The 21099-nt window shown below is 41.6% G+C and overlaps 1 protein-coding gene across 1 annotated transcript in view; it reads right to left on the bottom strand.

The window, feature by feature from the left end:
* Positions 1–493: 493 nt before the first annotated feature.
* HACL1 (2-hydroxyacyl-CoA lyase 1) overlaps positions 494–21099 on the bottom strand; it is a 55306-nt gene continuing 34700 nt past the window's right edge. Inside the window, exons 11-17 of the mRNA XM_088445409.1 lie at positions 19026–19109; positions 17244–17345; positions 16063–16217; positions 15587–15745; positions 7626–7733; positions 2449–2635; positions 494–775 (exon numbers count right to left, since the gene is read on the bottom strand). Coding sequence (XP_088301535.1) covers positions 743–775; positions 2449–2635; positions 7626–7733; positions 15587–15745; positions 16063–16217; positions 17244–17345; positions 19026–19109 — 828 coding nt within the window. The 3' untranslated portion in view covers positions 494–742. The remainder of the gene's footprint in view (positions 776–2448; positions 2636–7625; positions 7734–15586; positions 15746–16062; positions 16218–17243; positions 17346–19025; positions 19110–21099) is intronic.

Here is a 21099-nt window from a genome sequence, read left to right as displayed (position 1 = left end):
TCCACCTATCCTCTTGTATGGGTAACGTCTCCACCTGTTTGATAACAACCCCCCCATTGTCGGCTATCTAGCTTGCAAACTTATTCCACCTTATGGATTTAGCCATTCTGAAAGAATCTGTGAGGCTTGATGTTTAGTGATTTGGTAAGTTGATAGAGAACATATCCAACATGGGTTAAATACAGGTAAGTATGAGGGTGTTTGGAGAAAATGGGTATAAGAGGGAGGAAATAGCCCCAAAAAAACTATATTTCTATACAATAAACCTGTTTTTGCTTATTTTTAACAAGCCTTTAAATCTGTATTGCCTTTTAACATCAAATGTTTGCTAAACGTTGTATTCATTCCCATGTTCTAATATTCAAGTAACACTACCAGAAATATAATCTGTCTTCATCACAACTTCCATAATCATCTCTCACTGCATACAATCTATCCTAGGTCATAATAAAATAATAATACATTACGCCAACACATACCAAGGAATTTTATTAGTACTTAGTACTAATGACATTACTCAGGACAGAGGCTTTTTGGTTTTTAAAACAATCTTTTTCAATGCAATGTACACAATACATAGTCTGATTTACAATTCCCAAATAATGTGATTTCATTTCTATAGTATTACTAACGTATTTAAAAATGATTTATAAATTCAGTTTGAATTATTAGCAGTGATCTTCATTAGAATAAGTAGTAAGTCACATGATGCTTTATCCATCAAGCAGGTAAGAGTAGCCAATCACAGATTGGAACGAGTCAGCCAATGGAACTCCTGAAAAATACAAAAAATAAATCCAGACACCAATTAAATATTTCCTCTTACCCAACTAGAAGTAGAACACAAGCAGGCATAGTAAGGAAGAAGGGTAAGAGCTAAAAGCAAACTGCTTCCTATATAGGTTGTAAATTAAATTCTTGTTTCTATTTTCAGTTTATTGCTTTGTGTGTGTAAACAGAAGACATTTAAGTAGCTTTAGGCTTATGTGCATATGGGCATCAATCATTTCCATCTCTCCTCTTTTATGTTTTGATCATTGAGTGCAAGATGGATGCCGGAGCAGGGACACAGAAAAAGTAGAAAATGGTCAACTGTGTATTTCCCCCCAACTCTGCCATCTGCTTTGAAACCGTGGCTGTGTGAGTTCAATGACCTCCATGTGAGATTCCTTCTCTCCCACAAGGAGTAAGACAAACGGAATTAATGACTGTGCAGTTTTCTGTAGGTGTTCTTGGGATAACAAGGCCCAAGGATGTTTAGCTATGCCAAAATCTCTGTAAGCACTGCTGAAGCTCAAAGCAAGCTATTATGTAAGGATGTCTGAGAACCTTGAGAACCTTGTGAGGAAGATCATTGTGCTTACACCCAGCGTCTTAAAAACAGAACAATTTAACACTTTACTTGAATGAAACATTTTAAGCCAGACATGTAAAATAAATATACATATTGCTTTTAGCTTATGGGAATCAATAACAAAAAAAGTTCTAACAACTCTTCCTGACTGTAAAACCTTTAATACTGATAAAACACAGAAAAACATTCTAAGGATTAATCTGCTGTATTAACTGAGAAATGCATCTATAACCATTAGTTACAGTAGATCCAGAAATGTTCCTACGCACACTGTATTCATCCGGCATAATCCAGAATGTCTCCAGAACATGCCTGCAGCAAGGCCGGATAATTCAGTAGGTTGTCCAGGTAAAGGATGACTGCCACCCACCTGGATCTGAGAAGGGCAGGCATAATGCTAATCTCCGAGAATAGCGATGGCGCTATTCCAGGTTGATGTGTAGCACCAGAAAATGTAAGTATCCTTTATGGCCATAGACACCTTGCACTTACCTAGCTCCATGCTATTGACAAAGTCTGCGAGTACTACAATGTGGACCTGTGCACTGTCTACAGCACATTTAGGAGCTTAAGATTATAGACCAGTTTCTGGACCAGCTAGAGATAGGAATCAGAGAATGCCCATCTGGAGGCTTGAATCCTCACCTTCCCATATGTACAAAAGGAGTGAAACCGGGGGAACCCTGGGTCTATGGGCACTGATGGAGAAAATAACTTTTGTACACAGTGTCCTGGTAAATAATTTATCCAGTTCAGGACAGAACAGGACCTCCACAGGGAATGGAAGGGACCCCAAATCTTAGTTGACTCAATGTCCGCCTCCCAAGTATGAAGGTAGAGATGAGGAGCAATTCAAGACTGCTGAGGCTGAAATTTTAGCCCATAACAATAGCATCTCCACTAGATATCTGAAGGTCTCATGGATATGCTGCAGCATGAAAACATTTTACTCGCGCTGCTGTGAAATAACTAGAAAGAGATGGGGTCATGTATGACGCACTTGGAGGCCCTACTACAATACGGCGAAAAGAACAGTCCCTTGATCAGCAAGGGTACTGTTTGGACACCACAAACGATGATGACAGCACTTTTACCTGCTTCTTCCTGTCTGACTGTGGATTGATCATGACATTGATGAGTGACGGTGAGTGTTTCTCAGAGAAGCTGGAATTCAGCGCTCGCTGCAGCTCTTCAGGCGTATTCACAAAGTATCCTTTCCCACCGAATGCCGTCATAACCTGCTCATAGCGAGCATTTGGCTTTAGAGAAACAGGAGGTGCACTGGGAAAAAAAATAAAACATAGCAAATATGAAGAACAAACAAGCTTCCTGGAGGCAGCATAGTTTCCATGTACAATGCATGTCATTACAGTGTTTATCCTATTTTTATGCACATTCTAGTCTAAGGTAGTTAGGACATACTATTGGACACATGTATAAAGTATATGTTGTTAGGTAAAATAAATATGAAAGGATAAATAATGTAACAGACTTGTATACAATGTGTCAAACATAAAGATGTTATGGTTCTAAAGGTCACATATGCCTCCCTACACGGAATAGTTTCAGCTGGGTGATGTACAGAGCCGATGCTTGAACCAAACAGCTTTACCACATAGGGCCAAATTAGTGTTGATAGCCAACACCAAAAAGATAATAGATTACACTCATTAGAATATTCTTGTGACCGTAGATTATTTTCCCATAACAAAATACTTTTCCCTGACTTATCTCTTGTTACCTGGACTTTAGGGACAGTCTACTCTAGTAACAGCTTGTGGCCATTAATACATCAATGTAGTATAAATGTATCCCAATGACAGAAAATGGAATGAGTTCAGTAGAACCGGCTACATATGACTTTCATCTATAGCCGTACCTTTCCCATAGAGTATGATTTGCTCACAGGTACCCAGTTGCCCACAGGACCTATACCAGTTCCAACATTGGCACAAGATATATTGGAGACTGATGAGGTGAACCGCAATGAGACAAATGAGATAACAGAAATCACCAGCAGGATTCATGTGGCACAAGCATCCACCAACTCCAGGGAATGGAAACATAACCAGGCGGCAGGGTGGGCAGTGCAGGTAACAATAGTCAGTCTGAGGTCAGGGCAGGCAGTTTATAGATAAAGTCAGGATCTAGTTAGCAGTCAGGACAGGACAGGCTAACGGACAAGATTAGTATCTACACAGATGTCAGGGCAGGCGGCTAACAGGCAAGATCAATATTTAGGCAGTTGTCAGGGTTAGCAACAAATAGAGAAGGTCATTATCTAGGCATATGTCAGGGCAGGCAGAGGTCAGGTTAGTATCCAAGCACATGTCAGAATTTCTGAAGCAGACAAGGTCAGGATTTCAGGAACAGACAAAGTCAGTACCCAGGCAGGGTCACACCAGACGTTAATCAGAACAGGAACGCAGGCTCTAGCAAGGCAGAGCATGGAAACAACAATAACCATGATGATAGATAGGGGCTTCATGAACTATCAGAAGCATTGGACTAATCAGAAGGCCTCTATAGAGCCAAGCCCCCTCCAAGGATTGGCTGCAGTGTGATCATGTTATTACCCGGTAGAGGCAGAAAGAGCTGTGAATTGTGGAGGTGTGCATCTACTATAGATCCACTAAATACCATATCAGTTTAGCTTCTGAGCCCAGTTTAACAGTTGTTATCAATTGTAGTTTCTGCCCATGGCCATAGCTATTGCCATCTCTGTTGCTGCTTTGGTGATCTCTGCTGCCTACTTGGTGGTAGCAACTGCCAAAGAACATGGGGAATAGCTGTCCTGACTATTTACAACAGTGAGTGTGACACTACAGTAAACCCCTGTCACACAACTACAGAAATTAACCACTTTACACAACAATGCCCATGTCACATGAACCAGGAATGGAAGGATGCCCAGTAATGATAATTGGTGAAGGGCAATAATGGTTGTAAGTATATTACAGTTTTAAGATTTCTACAGTGTCTGCTTTAATTTTCTTATCTTTGCCTTCTGCGGTCTCTCCCCTTTCCAACCGCAATACACCAGCGGCAATTGCCAGTGACTGCTTTGTAATACACCAGCGGCAATTGCCAGTGACTGCTTTGTAATACACCACTGGCAGATAGATGGCAGTGACAGCTTTGTTATACACCACAGGCAGATAGATGGCAGTTACAGCTTTGTTATACACCACTGGCAGATAGAAGGCAGTGACAGCTTTGTTATACACCACTGGCAGATGGCAGTGACAGCTTTGTTATACACCACTGGCAGATAGAAGGCAGTGACTGCTTTGTTATACACCACTGGCAGATGGCAGTGACAGCTTTGTTATACACCACAGGCAGATAGATGGCAGTAACAGCTTTGTTATACACCACTGGCAGATAGATGGCAGTGACAGCTTTGTTATACACTACAGGCAGATAGATGGAAGTGACAGCTTTGTTATACACCACTGGCAGATAGATGGCAGTGACAGCTTTGTTATACACCACAGGCAGATAGATGGCAGTGACAGCTTTGTTATACACCACAGGCAGATAGATGGCAGTGACAGCTTTGTTATACACCACAGGCAGATAGATGGCAATGACAGCTTTGTTATACACCGGCTGATAGATGGCAGTGACTGCTTTGTTATACACCACTGGCAGATAGATGGCAGTGACAGCTTTGTTATACACCACTGGCAGATAGATGGCAGTGACAGCTTTGTTATACACCACTGGCAGATAGATGGCAGTGACAGCTTTGTTATACACCGGCTGATAGATGGTAGTGACAGCTTTGTTATACACCACAGGCAGATAGATGGCAATGACAGCTTTGTTATACACCGGCTGATAGATGGCAGTGACAGCTTTGTTATACACCACTGGCAGATAGATGGCAGTGACAGCTTTGTTATACACCACTGGCAGATAGATGGCAGTGACTGCTTTGTTATACACCACTGGCAGATAGATGGCAGTGACAGCTTTGTTATACACCACTGGCAGATAGATGGCACTGACAGCTTTGTTATACACCACAGGCAGATAGATGGCAGTGACAGCTTTGTTATACACCACAGGCAGATAGATGGCAGTGACAGCTTAGTTATACACCACAGGCAGATAGATGGCAGTGACAGCTTTGTTATACACCACAGGCAGATAGATGGCAGTGACAGCTTAGTTATACACCACCAATAGTTACCAGTGACAGCTTTGTAGTAAACCACCGGCAGTCGCCAGTAGATACTTTATTATTGGAGGCTGATAATGCTGCTACCCACCAATAGCTGCCTCCCTTTCCCCAACAGAAAATGCAACTGTGCTCTCGCTACCTTATGTATCATTTGTTCCCTACACCTTTTACATTGTAATATAAATTGTGCAGGGCCATCTTTACCTTCTGTTTCAAGTATTTTGTATCTGTCATGACATAATCCCTTTAATGTAGAGCGCTGTGATTTATGTCAGCACTTAAATAAAGTGTTAATAATAGTAATTAATTTAATGATAATTGCTAATTTACTTTATTGTCCCTACTATGGATATACTTCCATGTTGGCAGACAGATTGTTTGGTTTGCAAAGAAAATATTACCAAAATAATCTTCAGGCGCTTTGAAACAAACTCCTTTCCTTTCAAGTGATATCTAAAACTCAAACATAAAAACACGGAAAGAACCCATTGTATAGTATGTTGGAAAATTCCACTTGGTAAAAAACATGAAATGAGATCCCTCTTTGGGGCCTCTAAACTCGTACCAAATATGGTGGTCTACTTTGTTAAGGTAGACAATGACAGCACAGAATCTCTCTTTCACATCCACAACGTCACTTCCGGTTACGTGTTTCCAATTCATTCAGGTTTGGTCATCATATGGTAGGAGAGAAGAGACTGTGGATCTATATGGAGCAGAACGTCGTATTAAGAACAAGAATGCAATTGTCTTTAGTGGAACTAGAAGACTTTGTATAGCCTGCAACGTCCTACACACATTTAATTGTGTAGCCCATATACCCAGTATATACTGTTATATAACTGCACAGTGCAGTTACACAGTCTCTTCTCTCCTACCATATGATGATCAAATCTGAATGAATTGGAAACACGTAACCGGAAGTGACGTTGCGGATGTGAAAGAGAGATTCTGTGCTGTCATTGTCTACCTTAACAAAGTAGACCACCATTTTTGGTACAAGTTTAGAGGCCCCAAAGAGGGATCTCATTTCATGTTTTTTACCAAGTGGAATTTTCCAACATACTATACAATGGGTTCTTTCCGTGTTTTTATGTTTGAGTTTTAGATATCACTTGAAAGGAAAGGAGTCTGGGCCTGATTCAGAGCCGCTCGTATGTGGCCGCTCGTTCGCTCCAAGCGATGTTCGCACATCTGCGCATGCGTATGGGTTGTAATGCGCATGTGCCAACCAGTCAGTGCGGTCGGAAATCGTGTGCTCGCAAAATAGCGAATGCCTGCTAATTTGAGTGACAGGATGAGGCGTTTGTGGGTGGTAACAGGGGAAGGTGCTTGAAAACGGGGAGTGGAGATCCGAACGCAGGTGTACCAAACGGTCAAAACGGGTGTTTTAAGGGTGTGCATAATTAACAAAGTAGCGTCATCGGCCACGTCACTTGGTTGTCTTTTAGCCTGAACTGCTCGCATGATTGCGGTAGGAAAATGCTACAAGAATAGCGAGCAGTTCATACGCCTTTTGATGTACTCAATTAATCTAATAAATAGCAGAGATGACGTATGATGCGAGCGGCCAGGGGGCGTCTTTACAAAATAGCGAGCGCATGTTTCGTTTGCTCGTTCAGACATAGAGGCGTCAACAGACCGCAAAGAGCGAGCGCTCAATTTAAATATCCGGCCCCTTTTTCAGAACGACCGTCCGCATATAGTGTCCGGCTCTGAATCAGGCCCTCTGTTTCAAAGCGCCTGAAGATTATTTTGGTAATATTTTCTTTGCAAATTCTATTGGTGGAGTGTGAGTGACACTTCTTTGTACATCTATAAACCACGGGCTGCTTTTAGGCGCATGGGAATTTATACCACTATCATTTTTTTAGATTGTTTGGTTTATTTCCTTTCGGCACTTTTGTAAATATGTAAATCTATGTGGCTATAAGGCAAAAACCAAACAATGATTGGAAGTGCGTTTGTAACTGTACAGAAGTACAATCGTTCATTCAAAACAATTAAACCTGATATGTTTGTGGCCATCTTTACATATTAACTATTTTACATTGCAATCCAAAATAGCATGCCAATACTTACACGGAAGCTGGGTCCCCAGACTTTAGCACATTAGTCCAAGAGTCCTCATCTAACCCATTGTAAATTCCATTGTTATTCACCACAATGATAATGATCGGAAGGTTATATCTGGACAGACAGACACACAGAACACACTTTAAGGGAGGGAACATTTATAGGCATATTATTATTAACAGCTACTTATAGAGATGTGTCCTTACACACATTTGCTGCAGTCGTGCTAAAAATCCACTCTCGGCGCTGTGGCGTTTATCTCAAGAATAATCGCCAGGAATGATGTCATGTAAATGTATATATATATATATATATATAAATGTGTGTATCAACATGGTTTCTAGGCAGTGTCCTGTATTTGACCTGTAGGAATACAAAGCTTGGAGGAGATTTGTCTTCCTGGAACCAGGCATCTAGATAACCATCTCTTCTCTCTACAGGCCATAAAGTTTGGGGAGAGATACATCCTTAATGCAGATGGTCAGACCTGGTCAAGCCAGGTCATGGGATATAAAATCCTTTAGGAGGGAGATGACAGGAATGTAGGGTATGTTACCTGCTTATTGGTTTCTAAAGACCCCTTCACACTGTTTCAAGACCCCCTACTTCCTATAGGCAATATGGAAGGGTGTGGCCGATTTCTTAATGCCCAGTGTACAGCAATGAAAGAGTGAAAAACCCAAAGGTGGGGGCTAGTGCAGCTGTGAGGGTATAACTATGCATCTCCCTCAGTGATAAGTGTTCTTGTGCCCAAGGAGAGTCCTGACGACTGGCCAGAATCCAATGCTCCTGTGTCTCCTTCACGACTGAGTCTAGATGTAAAGACTCTGGGTTCTTTTTCATTTTTAATTCCTTTTACTTTCTGAAACCTATTTGTGATATATTTGTATTGTCCATATTTGTACTACCTTTTTCTGTAATCAATAACCTTGGAAATATTTTTCGGATTAAACATTCTTAATCCAGTGTATTCTCCGTGTTCTTGTCGAATTCACGAGCCTGTGAGGTCAAAGCTACGTACCTATATGGGGAGAACCTAACGACTCCCGTTAACTTAGTTGGTGGTGGCAGAACCGTGTTAGAGTAACCGCACGTGCTGAGGTAACCACAAGTCACTGGTGGCGATTCTCAGATTGAGGTATCTGGAGAATCGGCCGGCTGGTCGTGACAGGCGCGTCAGGTCCCGTGAGACTCTGCTACGCCGGCATCTTTTTTGCGTCTTTTTTTTGCCATAAATGCATCTGAGACCCGTATTCAATTAGAGCCGAAAAGTCGGACAAGTTTCGCCTGTCCGAGTTTACGCCTCCTTCGCCTGTTTCAGAGTCGAAAACTTTTCGTGTGCTTCCCTGCTTTTCGCCCTATTCAATTCCTTAACAGGTGAAAACGGAGAGCGGCGAATGCGGAACAGGCAGAAAGTACTGTCAGAAGTGGGGAAGTCAGTCTGTACCCCCAAAAAAGTAGCACTAACATAGGGAAACAATGTAGATGTGTACTAATAGCCCTAATAAAAGTGTTTGGGGTACTTCAGTTGTTTAAATTGCTTCTTATTAGTGTCTTTGCATAAGTGGTGAAGAATGGCATAAAGCAGTATTTTTTGGTGAAAACAAATAGTCCAGTCAAATTTGGGGTACTTGAAAATGGGTGTTCGCATATTTTTATGTCTCTAAAGTGAACTTTTAAAAAAACATCAAAAAACGCACCTGTGGCATGCACCTTCAATCCTAAAAACACCTGACCCATCCTTGCAAGTCTATTTCGCTATTTTTTAAGCTTGTCCCCCCACTTTTTACTTTTTCACCCCAAAAATGAAAGTACTTTTTTGGGGTGTTCTTAGATTGGCTTTTTTTTGGCAGATTTGTCCTTTGGGGGACTGTGCAAGGGTTCTGGGTTTATTCCCCACATTTGCACCCCAAAATAAAGATGTTGCACTTGCTATTCTTAAGAGAAACTTTTTCGCCTATTACATTGCACTGAGTTTCCACTTAGGCGAATTCTGACTGGAAATGAATTTGGAGATAAGTTCCGAACATGCGAAAAGCGGCAATAGGCAAAACTTTTTGCCGATTACGGCTTTTCGCCTCTAATTGAATACGGCCCTAAGTTGCAATGCGATGCAACTAGGACACACCAGCAGACTGTGCTGATTAATCTGATTCAACACTTGTATATATCTGTGTGCGACTGAGTCTCTGAATCTGTATACGAAGTGCTACAATGTAGCGGCCACAGCCTTCTTCAGTCCATGTTCAGGCATACACAGATATACAAGTGTTGCATATCAAATTAATCAGCACAGTCTGCATGTGCGGCCTAGTCTTATTGCATTGCTACTAGCATCAGGTGTCTGGTGCGGCCTAGTCTCATTGCATTGCGACTGGCGTGAGGCGTCTTTTTTTCTGCAAAAAAAAAAGAAGCCAGACGCTAGCAAAGTAGCACGGGACCTAGCGGCTCACTTATGCTAGGCAAATTAGATGGCGTATTGAGGCTAGATGCATGAGGATACATCTGTATAGCGCTAGCATATCCCGTTGTGCTTTACAATTGGGAACAAAGCAGTAATAACAGACAGCTATAGAGGTAGGAGGGCCCTGCTTGCAAGCTTACAATCTATAGGGAAATAGGCATTGACACACAAGGGTAAGTGCTACATATGGTCCAGTCACACAGGAATGTTGGCCTGGGGTCAGCGGGATGTGAAAGTGGAGAAAGAAAATATGTAAAGTTATGTGTTGACTGTATAGAGGGGATGTAATAGGGTAGGATAGCTTATGGAGGTTTTGTGGGTGGCTCTGGAATTTGATAGGCATGCCTTTAGGGACCGCTTGAAGGTTTGGAGACTAGAGGAAAGTCTTATTGTGCATGGGAGAGCATTCCACAGAGTGGGTGCAGCTCCCCAAAAAAGTCTTGTAACTATGATTTGGAGCAAGTAATTCGTAAGGATGAGAGATGTAGATCTTGTGTAGAGCGAGAATTCGAGCTGGGAGATATTTTGAGATAAGCGAAGATATGCATGTTGGTGTAGTTTGGTTTGGTAGCCTTATGTGTAAGTAAAAGTATTTTATATTGAATTTGGTAGGATACAGGTAACCAATGGAGGGACTGACAGAGCGGAGCAGGAGACAATTAACGCTTAGTGTGGAAGATCATTCAAAAATAGATTGTAGTGGTAAAAGTCTGTTCTGGGGAAGATCAGTAAGGAGGTTATTACAATAATTAATGCGGGAAATAATGAGTGCATGAATTAGAGTTTTTGCAGTATCTTGTGTAAGATATCGGCATATTCTGCATACTGTATGTTTTTTTAGATGTATGTAACATGATTTGGAAACAGATTGAATGTGGGGAACAAAGGACAGTTCAGAGTCAAGGATGACACCTAGGCAGCGAGCTAGAAGGGTATGGTTTATCACTGTGTTATAAACAGTGATAGATAAATCAGGTTGGTAATGACTACTAGCATATGGAAATATTATAAATTCTGTTTTGGAAAGATTAAGTTTGAGGTGGGAAAATTATATCCAAGATGAAATGGCAGAGAGACATTCAGTAATGCGGTCCAACACAGATGGCAACAAATCTGGGGAGGGTTGGTAGCTTTGAGTAACATCAACATACAGATGATACTGAAATCCTAAAGAGCTGATAAGATCGCCAAGAGACGTGGTGTAGATTGAGAAATATGAACCCTGATGAAATATGTTAGTGCTTCTTCATTTTTTTTTTTTTTTTAAAAGTTGACATAAAGTATCTACTCTTTATACAGAAATTTTAACCACTTTACGGACTAATTTTTTTTGCTAAAAACCGCTCAGAAATTGTCTGTTTTTTTTTATGAGTGAATTAGGTGAAGAACATACAAATAATTCAGAAGAAGTGGAGCGCTGATATAAAACAACAGGAATTCAACAGTGAATTATTGGCAGCTGACAAGGGGATATCTGCCTAGGATTCCCCCAAAAATAACCAAAACGAAAAAAACTCTTGTGTCTGCGCCTAAAATCACTTGACCATGAAGACAAACCAGAAATTTGACATGAATTATATTTCTTACAATAACAATAAAACTGTTAGAACTGCAGCTCCTCAGGACATGAAAATTTTAATAACAATGCAGTAATGCAATGTACCACTTCTACACATGAATAAAATATGAATAAAATGAAATCAAGGAGCTAGTGAAACTAATAAAATAAATGGGTTCCTTTAGTAGATGACAAAGTTCCTCTGGATACTGTTGGCATGGTGTAATAATTCAATATATATAGCAAGTACTTATTCCCAATAACAGAATTATCCGTATCTCCTTATGCAAGAGAGGCCACTCACCGCTGGTGTATTGAAGTCCCGAATGAACCAAATAAGCGGGTGGACATATACAATCATTGATGGGAGCCCGGCCAAAAGGACATTCCACAGGGGCAACGGTCGGCAACAAAATTCAGCCTACCCGTTGCAAGAGTCTCCAGACTCAGGGCTGGTTAACACAGTGTCGGAAAGTGGATCCCGTGAAGGAGGTGATACCCGTCACCTGCGGGCAACAGGGGGCAAGGAGCGGTGATATGAACTCCGGCACCCGGGATCAGCTGGAAGTGGTATGAGACGGTATCAGTGGGGGATGCCGCAAGGAGGTGGATGGAAGCCGCGATACTTTCTGGTTGAGTAATTGAACCATTGAACAAACAAACCAGAAAGTATTGATTTATATACTTTATGGTTAGAACATATAAAAAAAAGTTGTTAATTGATTAATTGTGTTCAGCTTGATTTGAAAGTCTGCTATTGGTAATTGTGCATTTATAATCTCCTCCCAAGAAGGAGAGACTTATCTTGCCTTTTGAAAAAACCTCAGTCAATGAGGAGAAACGCGTCAAGGTGTTGACTTTTTATCCTGAACTGCTGCTATATATCCAGACGGACCTTTGATTGCCGCCTGTGGGAGATTGAACACACTGGAGTGTGCATCCCGGTTACAGACTATTGCTGACCTCGCGGCTTCCATCCACCTCCTTGCGGCATCCCCCGCTGATACCGTCTCATACCACTTCCAGCTGATCCTGGGTGCCGGAGTTCATATCACCGCTCCTTGCCCCCTGTTGCCCGCAGGTGACGGGTATCACCTCCTCCACGGGATCCACTTTCCGACACTGTGTTAACCAGCCCTGAGTCTGGAGACTCTTGCAGCGGGTAGGCTGAATTTTGTTGTCGACCGTTGCCCCTGTGGAATGTCCTTTTGGCCGGGCTCCCATCAATGATTGTATATGTCCACCCGCTTATTTGGTTCATTCGGGACTTCAATACACCAGCGGTGAGTGGCCTCTCTTGCATAAGGAGATACGGATAATTCTGTTATTGGGAATAAGTACTTGCTATATATATTGAATTATTACACCCAGCCAACAGTATCCAGAGGAACTTTGTCATCTACTAAAGGAACCCATTTATTTTATTAGTTTCACTAGCTCCTTGATTTTATTTTATTCATGTGTAGAAGTGGTACATTGCATTACTGCATTGTTATTAAAATTTTCATGTCCTGAGGAGCTGCAGTTCTAACAGGTTTATTGTTATAGTAATAAATATAATTTATGTCACATTTATGGTTTGTCTTAATGGTCAAGTGATTTTAGGCACAGACACAAGAGTTTTTTTCATTTAGGTGAAGAACAGATACATTTCAACTTATCCAAAATGATTTCATAAAAAAAAAATAATGTTTTGTAATATTTGTAAAACAAGAATAAAAAAGTTTTTTTGAAACACCGGAACATCGCGACTTTCCGATTTACAGCGACTTCAGGCACCAGGTACACTTGGGGGAGAGGGGGTTAATATACCTTTTCCCAGCAGCTGCTAATCTCTGAAGCCGCTGGGTGGGGGGTCCTGTTGTGTTGACCGATCAGCAGTGATCGGAGGCAAAGCAGCCACTGGAGGAGGGTGCAGGAATGGAGAGGGATCAGAAGGTCTCTCTGAGAGCAGCAGCTGCGGGAAGATTCTCTTCCTGCAGCCGTCCACACAGTTTATCTGACTAATCAAAATACTGCGACCAGATCAGATAAAGCACTGCCTGGTGTGGTCGGAAAAATGCGACCATGCCAGGCAAGTGGTTAATATGCAATTCTTCGATTCTTAAAAAGAATATTTTAGTTCCATGAGTTGCCCGATTCAATGTCCATGAGATGGTTATAACTGAAGCTGAATCAGTTGTGTTTTTAGTGCTTATAACAAGAGTGGGAGAGGTGGAAATTCAACATGAAAACCTAAAATTTTGAAAGATTCGGTTTGCATGCAACAAACTCTGGCAGCAATATATAGGGTAGGGATAGGCAATATGTGGCCCACCAGCTGTTGTTGAACTACACATCCCAGCATGCACTTCCACAGATTTAGCATGCCCTAAGAGCCAAACTGTGGCAGGGCATGCTGGGATGCGTAGTTTTATAGGAATTCCACACTTTGCCTACACAAAGTAAATTAGCTTATGTTGGCTTACTTTGCTATGTGTCGTTTTGATCTAATCTTTTAAAAAAAAAAAATAATTATTTTTTGGTAAAAAGATTACCATTATGTTTTGGGATCTGATGCATTCTTTATTTTTAAAGCAGAGTATTTCCACAGCGCTATCCTAGTGCTGCCTACTTTTATCTGTTTCCCGGCCCTAAACAGAGACACGCTGCTGTCCTAGTGCTGCCTACTTTTATCTGTTTCCTGGTCCTAAACAGAGACACGCTGCTGTCCTAGTGCTGCCTACTTTTATCTGTTTCCCGGCCCTAAACAGAGACACGCTGCTGTCCTAGTGCTGCCTACTTTTATCTGTTTCCCGGCCCTAAACAGAGACACGCTGCTGTCCTAGTGCTGCCTACTTTTATCTGTTTCCCGGCCCTAAACAGAGACACGTTGCTGTCCTAGTGTTGCCTACTTTTATCTGTTTCCCGGCCCTAAACAGAGACACGCTGCTGTCCTAGTGCTGCCTACTTTTATCTGTTTCCTGGCTCTAAACAGAGACACACTGCTATTCTAGTGCTGCCTACTTTTATCTGTTTCCTGGCCCTAAACAGAGACACACTGCTATTCTAGTGCTGCCTACTTTTATCTGTTTCCTGGCTCTAAACAGAGACACGCTGCTATTCTAGTGCTGCCTACTTTTATCTGTTTCCCGGCCCTAAACAGAGACACGCTGCTGTCCTAGTGCTGCCTACTTTTATCTGGTTCCTGGCTCTAAACAGAGACACACTGCTATTCTAGTGCTGCCTACTTTTGTCTGTTTTCCACCCTAAACATACAGTAGATACGTGCAAACAGAAAAGTATAGTGTTGCACATGGTTTGGGTCTGTATTTATAGGTACGGTTTTTAATAGGTGCAATAACAGACAGGAAGCTTGTATTAGAGACAAATGTATACAGTATATCGACAAACAAAAACAATAACAAACAACATTCCTAAATGTGCAAATTACAATGGGGGAGATGGATAAAACCTTCGAGAGAGCTAAAGTGGAAAAGTGGCCCATAACGACTCAGGAGCCACATCATTTGAAATAGGTGACTCTACTCTTTCAAACAAAGGTGCGCCTAAGTCTGCGGGTGCCAGGTTGGAGTGAAAGGGCAGTTTTAATGCCCTCTCTGCTACTTCCTAGCCTTTAAAAACCTCTAAAGTTTTATCTGGAAAGGACGGGTCTTAAGGATGCCATTCTGTCACCCATGTGAAGACATTATCAACCCCCATCCCTCTTCTGGATCCAAGCGACAGCAACTATAAGGGGGAGGAGGGTTACTTTTAGGTAAGTTCTAACCCCATTTGAATCTCTGTAGTGAAAGGGTTAATTTAATGATCCGATCCTACTCTTTAAATGCATCAGCAACAAATGTGTGCTAATACTAATACTATGATTGTAATCCAAACAATAAAACAATACTGCAAAGAATATACAACTGAATATGGCACCTTCTGTTTTATTCAGATTCCTACCTGCAGATTGTTTCAACTTCCATGCCTGAGAAACCAAATGCACTGTCCCCCTCCACGCACACCACTCGCTTCTCTGGGCTCTCATCTTTTACTACCATTGCTGCCGCTATGGCAAATCCCAGGCCAACTCCCATTGTGCCAAATGTGCCGGCATCTAATCTGTAGGGGAAAACAGCAACAGGACATCTGTTAGGAAACCATACTGTGTCTTATTGGCGATGGAAAAAACCCGTCCTCCAAAATGGTTTTCCTCATTTAATCAATGCGACATTGTTCTGGACTGGAATGCTCTGCTACACTCCATCACGGGTTACTTGCATTGATGGTTGCCTCTGCAGATCACTTACTGCAGAAATAACATGGTGGTGTAGAAGTAACAGTTCTGCTTTCAAAATGTAGGATAAAAACAAGTTATATGAACCAAGCAGAGCAAAGGATCTGACATCAGAAACTGTGCAAGTAACGTGGCCATTTACCTGTGACGCGGATGAAAGTTCTGGAGAACAGTGCGACCGATGTCCATGGTATTTGCCCCTTCACTCACAATGATGCTGTTTTTAGGCAAAGCCTCGGTCACATGATGAAACACATTGTAATAGTTCATTGGAATAGATGTATGCAACGCCAAAGCCTTCATGAAATTGACAAAACAAAGAGGTAAGGCAGCATAACCCAGGAATTCCACCAGAAAACTGTTAAACCGAACTATACTGTTGATCGCTGTTGATTTTTTATTAACTTTATTAGAATAATCTGGTTTATACCACAAAGCAAAAATCGGAAGCTCTATAGTATTACAAGACATAATATAAAGGATGCAAGTGTACCACACAGCAGGGAGGGACACATTCATGGGCTGTTCCAATATGGAGAATAATGCACCTTTACTGGGAACTAGTGACAATCCTGAAGCATTATGGGAAGCCCTGCTGTATATACGTAAATTTCATCAGACATTATGGGGGTTATTTACTAAGCCTTGGATGGAGATAAAGTGAATGGAAATAAAATACCAGCCAATCAGCTCCTAACTGCCATGAAACAGGCTGTTTTTGAAAAACTACAGTTAGGAGCGGATTGGTTGGTACCTTAATCTCCATCCAAGGCTCAGTACATAGACCCCTAAACCTCTACTGAGACCTACAGCCAAGTGACATTGCTGCCCTCCAGGGGTGTGCTTTAAATTGCCTGAGAAGACTGCAGTTGCAATAATATGTTTTTGAGAATGACTCAGATATTAACTATAAAATGATAAATTAAATCCTATGAGGCCCTCCAACATACATTCTTAAATTAGTATTATGGAGCGTACACACGGTCAGATTTGTCAGACTTGTCAGATTTGTCAGATGAACGATTGAACGATTAAACGATCTGAACGATTTGAACGATTTTACCAAAGTTTTGAACGATTTGAACGATTGAACGATTTTTGACTGCATTAAAATGAATGGAATCGTCCAAGTCTGACTGCAAACCCATCAGATGTCAGATATCGTTATCTGACAAACGGGAACGCGCATCGTTAATCGTCCATCGTTCAGGCATGTCAGATATGAACGATTTTCCATCAGATATGAACGACTGAACGATTTTTAAATCGTTATCGTTCATATCTGAAGGAAAAATCTGATCGTGTGTATGCACCATAAGTTACCTTTGCATTTTCCTCATTGGCCATTATCTTCGTCTTGAGGTTTTTCCACCATTCAGTGCTGGATGGATACTTCCAGGAAGTTTTAAGAAGCTGCTCTAAAAGCTTAGAGAGAAATAAAAAGGTATCATTCCTCAGTTACAGAGGACCTTCCCATTTCAGTATACAGATGTGTCCTTATGGATCTGCAGTCATGCCAAAAAGCCCCTATTTGCGTGCCAGGTCCTGTGAGACTCTGCTAGCGCCGGGCATCTTTTATTGTGCTGATTTTCACCAAAAACAGATGAAAATAGGTAAGTAAAAAACAGTCAAAAATTGGATGAAAAAGTTAGGACATGCAGGAAATTGCATCTGTACCCCAAAAAATACCTGACATACATCGGAAATTATTTTATTATTTATGATTGGGCGTAATAAAAGTATTTTGGGGACTTAAATTGCGTCGGTTGGCGGTAATTTGCGTATATGAAAAGATAAAAAAAAAAATTATAGAAAGCTATTTTTCCCCCTGGTAATTACTGTTCCACGTAAATTGGGGGAACGTTAAAATGGGTGGAAGTATATTTTCGTGTTGTAAAAGTGCACTTTTAAAAAACGTTAAAAAAACACCTGCTGCAACTATGTGCAATGTTTAAAACACTTGACGCATCCATATAGCCCCCTGAATTAGCAGACCCAATATGTTAAACCCATTTTCAGCTATTTTTTTTTCACCCAAAATTTGATCAATGTTTTTCGCCACATTCCGAAAAACTTTTGCGGTAATTTCTCATTAGGGGGGTGTCCAAAGGGTTCTTAAAGAAATCTCCACATTTTTAGGCGAAAATAGGGATTTTGCATGTTTTTCTCACCTGGTCTGAAATAGTGAAAACTTTTCGGGAGCGATAATTTGCAGCGAAATCGGCCGATTTTATCGCCGACAATAAAATCGGCCAATTTTGTATCTAATTGAATCCGGCCCTAAGGGCAGGTATCCACCAGACGACATCCTTCATGAGTGATATCGTCTAGTGTTTCCCCAGCAGTGATGTGCTCAATGTCATTAACAACATTGGGCACCCACAGTGAACGATATATCGTTCAGTGATGTCACCGTCCCTCATCCCCGTACTTGCAGAACCTGAGGTTGCCCTGCAAGTATGGGCGATGAAAGATGCCGTCCACGACCAGTGGGAGCGTGCATCGCTGTTCGTTGATGGCATATCCGCTGGACGATACTGCGGACGATGAATGATATCATTATTGTTCAAATCGTACAATTTATTATCTAGTGGATACGCGGCTTAGTGTGTCTAAATAAATAATATATCCAAATCCACAGTTGTATAGGCAAATGCGTTGATCTGCGAAGATAATGATCTATGCTCTCTCGCAGTCAGATTCCCCATTCAGGAAGTTGAGCTGTGACATAGTAGGGATGTCACCCAGGACAGAGTCAGGGCAGTGATTTTCTAAGCGCTCTGTATTATGGTCTTTGTCTTTTTTACACTTAGACAGTGTACAATAAAAGACTGGTTTTAAGTTATTTTGCAGTTTATTTTGTTTTTGTTTTTTTTGCCAATTTTACTATGCATTTTCTTATATATATTAAATGAATGACTATGGATTGAGGCCATTTAGTAATTTATATGCAGAGAATAAAAGCGCCAGAAATAGTAAAAGCTGCTGGGTGTCAGATAGTGTGACAAACACATGAGTTACCAGGCACATGTAAAGTATGGAGGATGGGAGCTGTGACAGGTGACAGGTGAGAGGCACACATCAATACATCATCTTCACAATTACCTGCTGAGTCACTGCATTAACATCACCCAGGAGACTAGCTACAGGTTTAACGTTATTTCCAAATTCTTCTGCACAAATGTCAACCTGTCAGAGGAACAAATATAGAACTTTTTACCCAAAGAACAAGTTACCAGGATTTCTATAATAATATAAAGCTGAAGTATCTGGGCAACATAATCCTTTGCAGGGGTACTGAGGATGGTCCATAGCAACGATTCCCAAATTGGGTGCCATGGGATGCAACAGGTTGGTGGTCCAGTACCAATATTTATGGTCAGTGCGATAGGCAAAATCACAGCTGGTGGCTGCCAATCATAAAAATATTTGGATGAACAGAAGCCTAACCCTGTCCACCACCATAAAACTAAAACTAAGGATGACATATAAGCACAATTTACTTAACTTAATAATATTTGCTGAGTTTCCCAATAAGAAACTTTTCGCCTAGGGGTGCCATGAAAAGGGGATTTTTGTCCTTACCTGTAAAATCCTTTTCTTGGAGTCCATGGGGACACAGGAATGACAATGGGTATAGGTGGTGATCTGGAACCTGGGCACCAAACAGTTAAATTTCTTTGCCCAGCAGCACAGACTGCCCTCTCCCCTACACTCCGCCCCTAGCCTAGACAACCAGTTATAGTTAACAAGCCTCAGGCAAGGAGGAAGAGGATGGAGAGAGAAGACCGGGACACACACAGATCAAACATACATAGTGATGGTGAAAGGAGGAGCCGGTAACCATACAAACTGCAAGCCAGGTGCATCAGGGTTGACAATGGGACGTCCCAAATCAGTCTCCCTAAAAAATGGGACGCTCCTGTGCTGCTCGGAAAACACTGAGCCAGAATCCAGCATCAGCAGAGGCGAAGTTATCAGTAGAATAGAACTTGTTGAACATATGGGCGGAGGACCACATGGCTGCTTTATAAAGTTGTTCCGCCGAAGCGCCCACTGCTCTTGTTGATTGTGCCCTCACTGAGGCGGAGGCCGGAAGGTCCGCCAGGGAATAGACATGGGAGATAGTCAGTCGGAGCCACCTGCCCAAGGTCTGTTTAGTGGCCGACCAGACCCATTTGCTAAAGTCATACAGGACGAAAAGAGTCGAATGTCCGTAAGTCCTGTCTACATAAATCCAGAAAGCCCGCACAATGTCCAAGAAGGCCTGCTCCGGAGAAGCATTGAGAACCTGAAAGGATGGAGTCACAATTTCCTGGTTGAGTAGGAACCAGGACACCACCTTTGGAAGGTAACCTAGACGCGACTGAAGAACAGCTCAGTCAGGATGGATAACAAGAAAAGGAAAGCGCCAGGACAAAGTGCTCAAATTTGACACTCTACAGGCCGAAACAATTACAGAGGAGAAAGACCGTCTTCCTTGTAAGCCAGCAAAGGTCAACTTGTAGGACGAGGGACAAGTTCTCTGTTGCTTTTTAATGAAAACCCGAGAGGGTCTGTCAATAATTACTTGAATGAGTACGGAGATTAGAATGTATACTGTGTAATGGATCTGTAATTACATATTGAAAGTAACTTCTCCCTTGCTTCCCAACAAACACCTGGGAGGGTTTGCAAATGATTGTATGAGAAGCAGGGAGATCAGAACTCACGCTGTGCACAAAATTTGCATATATATTTCCCATGAGCATTCCTATAAGACCTATCTGGTCCATATAAAATCAGTGTTATATTAAATGTGACAAGTTCAATATGTGTATGTTCATAATCTGGGATAAATAAAAGTGACCCAGGAGAGACACAAATTATTTAATAAACATATATCAACTTTGATTGCTATAACTGTATAAGCAATCACTGAATATTACTCATTAACTTTTGATTGTTTCTCTGTCTAAAAACACTTTGATGGTTTAATAGTAATTACAGCACTTACTTATGCTGGCCATACACACTACAAGTATCGGGACGGTCTGCCCGATATTGGCGGATCGCCACGATAATTGTAGCATGTGGGGGGGGCGACTGAGGGTTAAATATTGCTCGGTAGGGCATGCTGGATTGTCCAGCATGCCCGTCCGATTCGATATTTTTCTGTTAAACTGTCGGCTGCATCGTT

Source organism: Taudactylus pleione, unplaced genomic scaffold (genome assembly GCF_031769625.1).
Source record: "Taudactylus pleione unplaced genomic scaffold, aTauple2 ptg000380l, whole genome shotgun sequence".
NCBI lineage: Eukaryota > Metazoa > Chordata > Amphibia > Anura > Myobatrachidae > Taudactylus > Taudactylus pleione.
This window is presented reverse-complemented; position numbering and strand designations above follow the sequence as displayed.